Source organism: Symphalangus syndactylus, chromosome 19 (genome assembly GCF_028878055.3).
Source record: "Symphalangus syndactylus isolate Jambi chromosome 19, NHGRI_mSymSyn1-v2.1_pri, whole genome shotgun sequence".
Lineage (NCBI taxonomy): Eukaryota > Metazoa > Chordata > Mammalia > Primates > Hylobatidae > Symphalangus > Symphalangus syndactylus.
Window position 1 is genome coordinate 20,671,970 of NC_072434.2, and position 6,006 is coordinate 20,677,975.

A 6,006-nucleotide genomic window follows, 5' to 3' on the forward strand; every position below is an offset into this window, starting at 1 on the left:
ACACACACACACACACAGACACACACACACACACACACACACGAAGAATAGGGAAGAAATTCTGTGGAACAAATGAAAGTCATTTTTATCTATACTTTCAAAAAAAAAAAGCACACAGACAAAAAGCTGAATTTCCCAATATGGCTTTGAGGTCCAACATAGTCTGATGCAACATATTAAGCAATTTGAAGAGGCAAGCTACTAAAATGGCTCAGGATAGATGACTATTCTAGATGCACAATAATAAAGGAGCAAACAGGATTTTTCTGAATCCTATGTTGCCATGGGTCCTGACACTAAGCAGAATTCATCAATATTCAGGGTAAGGCAAAAGTAACTTCACAGGTGGAACCAGGAGGAATGAGTAATAAATTTAGAATAAAAGAGAAAAGGTTAAAAGCACAAGTTTTATTTTACCATATGAGTTAGCATACAAAATATACTATTTTATATTGAACTGAACACACATTCATCTTGCTCATCTTCTGTCTCTGTCTGAATATAAATTGCTCAGCCTATCCTCCTCTCCTCGCTTGTTCCTATCTCCATCTCTCTTCCTGAGAAATACGTGATTTTAGCCTCCCTGAGGATACAGCGTCAGACTGAGACAACTCTAGAATGACAAAGGCTTATTCAACTACAAATTGAATTCTAGTCTGGTGTGACCTTGAGGGTCCAAATTTGGACCCTGCACATTACAAAGACAGTCTGAGTTTCTTTTTTCTTTTTTTTTTTTTTTTTGAGATGGAGTCTCACTCTTTTGCCCAGGCTGGAGTGCAGTGGTGTGATCTCGGCTCACTGCAACCTCCACCTCCTGAGTTCAAGCGATTCTCCTGCATCAGCCTCCCCGAGTAGCTGGGACTACAGGTGTGCGCCACCACACCAGCCTAATTTTTGTATTTTTAGTAGAGATGGGATTTTGCAATGTTGACCAGGCTGGTCTCGAACTCCTGACCTCGTGATCCACCTGCCTCAGCCTCCCAAAGTGCTGGGATTATAAGTGTGAGCCACCGCCCCCGGCCGCCAATCTGAATTTCTGAGTCAAGTATGGAATTATTCTAATCTCCTTGGTAGCCCTCCAAATGAAGACTGATCAGACCGCGCTAAGAGACAAGACCTATGGTGACTGACATCCACCATCCCTCACCACACTCAGCACAGATTTAAGAGTCAACATAATACATGCTGAAGTAAGTAAGCATTCATTTTAATGAATCCTAGAAAAATCTCTTTTCTGAAAGCAGGCACTTGCCTCTTCCAACAGCAATAATTTGGTAGATATAGTTTTTAAGAGCATGTATCTAGGCCTAGAGTACCTAAGATTATAATGCTAAGGATATCAAGATAGGTGCTAATAGTCAAACTTAATAAATAAAGAAAAGAAAAATTTTAAAGTACTACTCCACATAGAATTATTAACAAATATTCCTGGCCTTACAATGTGTATACGCAAATGAAACAGAAATTCCTTTGTGAGCAAACAAGTGCTTTCAAGGGTTCTATAATCAGATTAATACCTTGTTAAGGACTCTAGGACAACACATGCATACACACCAAATCTTAATTTAGTCACTGAAATTTAGTCTGCATCAGTTTCCAAGGCTTTCATCACAGTTGGTCTAACCTTTGAGATACTTCTTATCCCAGTCTAATTCAAGTATTATTAATAGGCCCCCTGGAGCTTGTTATCTTTGACTCAAGCACCTCGTGGTCTCAGCAAAGGCTGCCAAGAAAGAAGGTCTCTAAGTCCAAAAGAAGCATCAAGGCACCACAAACTGCAGTGCAAATCGTCTACTGTGACGTTGTAGGAGGAGAAAAATTGTCCCCCAGTATTAACTGGGGGCTTCTAACATGCGAAGACAATAATCCACAGTTGGTCAAGTGGCCATGGCGAAAAGAGAGAAAAGAAGCAATTATCCAGATAATTTATATCATGCTTGTACACAAATGGACATTTTAAATAAATAATTCAGATAATTGTACCACTCACTCTCCATTTCCCAGAAGGTGAATCCATTGTAAAGTAGGTGGTTCAGCCACCAACAGCTCCAGTCTCACATTTGAAAATAGTCTTTTATGTACCTTAGGAGTTCTCCAGGTCCGCCATGCGCGGTGGCTTATGCCTGTAATCCCAGCACTTTGGGAGGCTGAGGCGGGCAGATCATTTGAGGCCAAGAGTTTGAGACCAGCCTGGCCAACATGGCAAAACCCCATCTCTACTAAAAATACAAAAATTAGCTGGGCATGGTGGTGGGCACCTATAGTTCCAGCTACTTGGGAGGCTGAGGCATGAGAATAGCTTGAACTTGGGAGACGGAGGTTGCAGTGAGCTGAGACTGCACCACTGTACTCCAGCCTGGGAGATAGAGTGAGACACTGTTTTTTTTTTTTTTTTTTTAAACAACAACAACAAAAAAAACTTCTCCAAGTCATGGGGACACATATTGTAACTCTTCGAAAACTGACTTGTAATGTTCTGAAGCCAATAAAGGCCCGTTGTCTTGATTCAAAGATATAGTTTCTCAACAGACCTCAAATCTTTAAGCAGCTTAATTTTTAGCTTAATTTGTCTAGAATTGAGTATACCTGTTCAGTTCAACTCCTTGTCAGCCCTATAAATCAAAAGGAATGCTTATATTGCATTTATAGATGTTAAAAAAAAATCCATAGCTGTCATCCCCTTCTTTTCTTATTTTAATAGATTACTAGGCCGGGCACAGTGGCTCACGCCTATAATCCAGCAGTTTGGGAGGCCAAGGCGGGTGGATCTCCTGAGGTCAGGAGTTCGAGACCAGCCTGGTCATCATGGCGAAACCCCGTCTCTACTAAAAATACAAATATTATCTAGGTGTGGTGGCAGGCGCCTGTAATCCCAGCTATTCGGGAGGCTGAGGCAGGAGAATCGCTTGAAACCAGGAGGCAGAAGTTGCAGTGAGCCAAGATCTCGCCATTGCACTCCAGCCTGGGCAACAGAGCAAGCCTCCGAATCAAAAAAAAAAAAAAAGAAAAAAAAAAGAAAAAGAAAAAGAAAAACAAGAATTCACCTTCCCAAAGAGTTCAGAAATTTAAAGTTTAGAATTTAATGTGGTTCTCTTAGCTTTTATCTCATTTTACATTCGGCTCCTTATTAAGTGGGATATAGATCTCTGTGATGTAAGTCTGAAAATCCATGCCTATGAGCCACTTCTTTACTTTCTAACTTTGCACAAATTATTTTCCTGAGCTTCAGTTTCCTCATCTGTAAAATGAGAATAACACTACCTACCACACCTACTTCAAAGGATCACTGCTGAAACTCACATGGGGTAAGACATATGAAATCAAACAGCAAAGCACTCTACAAATATTGGTTACTACCTTAGGTGGGGAAATACTATAAGCAGGAAAAAAAAATGAGTACAAAATAGGGTGAAAGAGTTTATTCTACCTGAAATAGGGTTGCAAACATAGTGAGAAGTAACTTTAAGCTACTGGCTAAATATATTTAGGGAAGTGGTCTGATATAAAGTTGAGTTATTATTTAGAAGTGGATTCTCATGCCAACACATTAACTTTGCACAGACGGCAGAAGAAGAAAAATACAAAAGATTAAGAGTAGGTGTCCAGCTCTCAGCTCACCAAAATAACTGATGAAGTTCCATTTGAGGAGAGAGGGGTAATTAGTCATGGCAGTCAGTAGACAGAGAATATTGCTGCATTAGGTGATAGAAGTAAAGGTGTCGTTACCAAGCACAGATTATCCACAATTCATATAGTATAGCTATATATAGGGCATGGGATTTCTATAGAGCGCTTTAGAAAAAAAAAATAGAAAAATAGAAAAGCTATTCCATAAGTATCAAACAGACAGAAGTAATTCAATAACTTAGTTCTCCATAGGAAGCTCTCAGGGAGGTAGCACTGCTGAGAAGAAAGTTAAGATACCTATAACAACGAGGTCCGGGGTGTTCTAGAAGCTGTAGCCTAGAGGCAACACAAACTGTTTTGAAGTACTACAAATCAACAAAACAAGAGGTGTGGTTTCAGACCTGCTTGTCTTTACCCAGTATAGGGCTTTACTCTTTAAGTGATATAAGATATTTTATAATGGGGACACACAACAACGGAATTTTCTGAAAGGGCATCAAACAAATGACACTGTGCCTATGAGTGACGCGGTGTGCAGGCACGCCAACCAGACATAAGTGAAGATAACTAATCTATAGGGATAAGACAAGGGACAAAAATCACAGTAACCATGACAACACAAGTAGGTGGAGGGAAATACAAACACTGACCAAGCAGCGGGGTGACACTATTCCTTCAGGTAGAGAGACCCTGGAGTCAGAAAAAGACTTGATTGGTGGAGGAAGCTGGCCAAGAATGAAACCGATTAGCCCAAAAGGGCAGTGTCCATGCAGAAGGACTCGGCGACAACACTGATAACTCCCCATGGGGTGGCTCGCAGGGTCAAAGGCTCATCTGTAGGAGACTGGGCGCCTCTAAGACCGAGAAAGGAGTTACCTGGTGCAGGGCTGTCAAGCCGTCCACGTTGACCGTGTTGATATCAGCACCTCTTGCCAGAAGCTTTCTCACCTCGTCGGTGTCCCCGCTAGAGCAGGCGGCCAGAAAGACAGCACCGTCCTCGAAGCGGACCCTGGGGCTCCCGCGCCGGGTCAGCGGCTGCCGCCCCGCGCCTCGTCGCTCCGCGGGCTCCTGCTCTGTCAGCGAGCCCCGCCAGCGCCGAAGCTGCTCTGCCCGCCGCATTCGCGCCGACTCTGCCCGCTTCCCTCCCAGGTGCTCCAGCTCCGCCATTGCTCTGGCCTCGGCAGCTGCTGCCAAAACTACCAACACTAAATTACTGTTGGGGCTTGAGTTGCCGCTGCCACCTCTCTCAGAGCGCTTCAGCCGGGAGCAGAGGGCGGAGACCCTCGCACCGCCATCTTTACTGCTCCCGCCACTAGCACCGCCCGCACGCTCCCTCGGCTTCAATACGCAGGCGCTGCCCGGCCTCGGGTCATCACGGGACTCGTAGTAAGAGGCCTGCCCTAAGTGCACTTGGTGGCCGTAAAGGAACTACAAATCCCTGGATGCACCAGAAAAAAGGCGAGGAACGGCGGCTCTCTCTTCGCCACGGGACCCAGTGGGGTCACCTTTGCCCTAAAGCTGGAACTGTCTCCTAGACTGGCGTCAGCCTCTTCCTCTGGGCATTTTGGGAGTCGTAGTTTATTCTTGTTATGACTAGTAACTAATCTTAGCTTCCCTAATTATCACATCAATTCTTTGGAGTGGAAAAGAGGCGGTAATTATTCCTATTTTCTGGAGGGGAGAACTAAGCATTAAGTACTGGATTCTATATCCTAGTTCTAAGTCTAAGGTTTTATTAACATGTGTATTAATCACAGTAAATGTGAATGTGCGTGGGGAGGAGGAGCATACATACAGATACAGTATTACATGTTTTACATAAATACTGTCACCTTATTCCTGGCCCGGAAAAGATCTTGAAAATGATGCATTCAGATGTAGTGAAAAGAATTTAAGCTGTCAATTTAAATTGAATTCACAGCCGTAGACAAATTACTTGACTTCTCTGAGCCAGTTTTCTTATGTGTAAAATGGAAATAACATCTCACAGGGTAGTCGTGTGGATCAAATGAAATACATGCAAGGATGCCTAATGCTATCTTTGGCACATATTGGATCCCAATAAATAATTTCTCTTCCTTCTCCCTCCTCCTCCACTCTTTTCATATATCTTAAATTTTTACAAGACAGAATGATGTCTTCCATGATTTTTATTTCTTTTCTTTTGAGACAGAGTCTCACTCTGTCACCCAGGCTGAGTGCAATGGCGCAATCACGGCTCACTGCAGACTCAACCTCCTGGGCTCAAGCGAACCTCCCACCTCAGCCTCCCAAGTAGCTAGGACTACAGGTGCCCCCCACCACACCCTCTATTTTTTTATTTTTTTGTAGAGACAAGGTCTCACCATGTTGCCCAGGCTGATCTGGAACTCCTAGACA

At 43.3% G+C, this 6,006-nt stretch overlaps 1 protein-coding gene across 20 annotated transcripts in view; it reads right to left on the reverse strand.

Annotated features, from left to right (window-relative positions):
- PPP1R12B (protein phosphatase 1 regulatory subunit 12B) overlaps window positions 1-4,957 on the reverse strand; it is a 241,733-nt gene extending 236,776 nt beyond the window's left edge. For 18 of the 20 annotated variants that reach the window (XR_008649666.2, XR_008649667.2, XR_008649668.2 and 15 more), the window contains exon 1: window positions 4,504-4,931. Coding sequence is in view for 11 of the 20 variants with exons in the window: in XM_063613252.1 (XP_063469322.1) it covers window positions 4,504-4,794 (291 nt within the window). In the remaining 9 variants the exon portion in view is untranslated. Of the gene's footprint in view, window positions 1-4,503 lie in introns of all 20 variants that reach the window. The other 2 variants (XM_055234527.2, XM_055234534.2) reach the window with 2 other exon arrangements.
- Window positions 4,958-6,006: the final 1,049 nt, after the last annotated feature.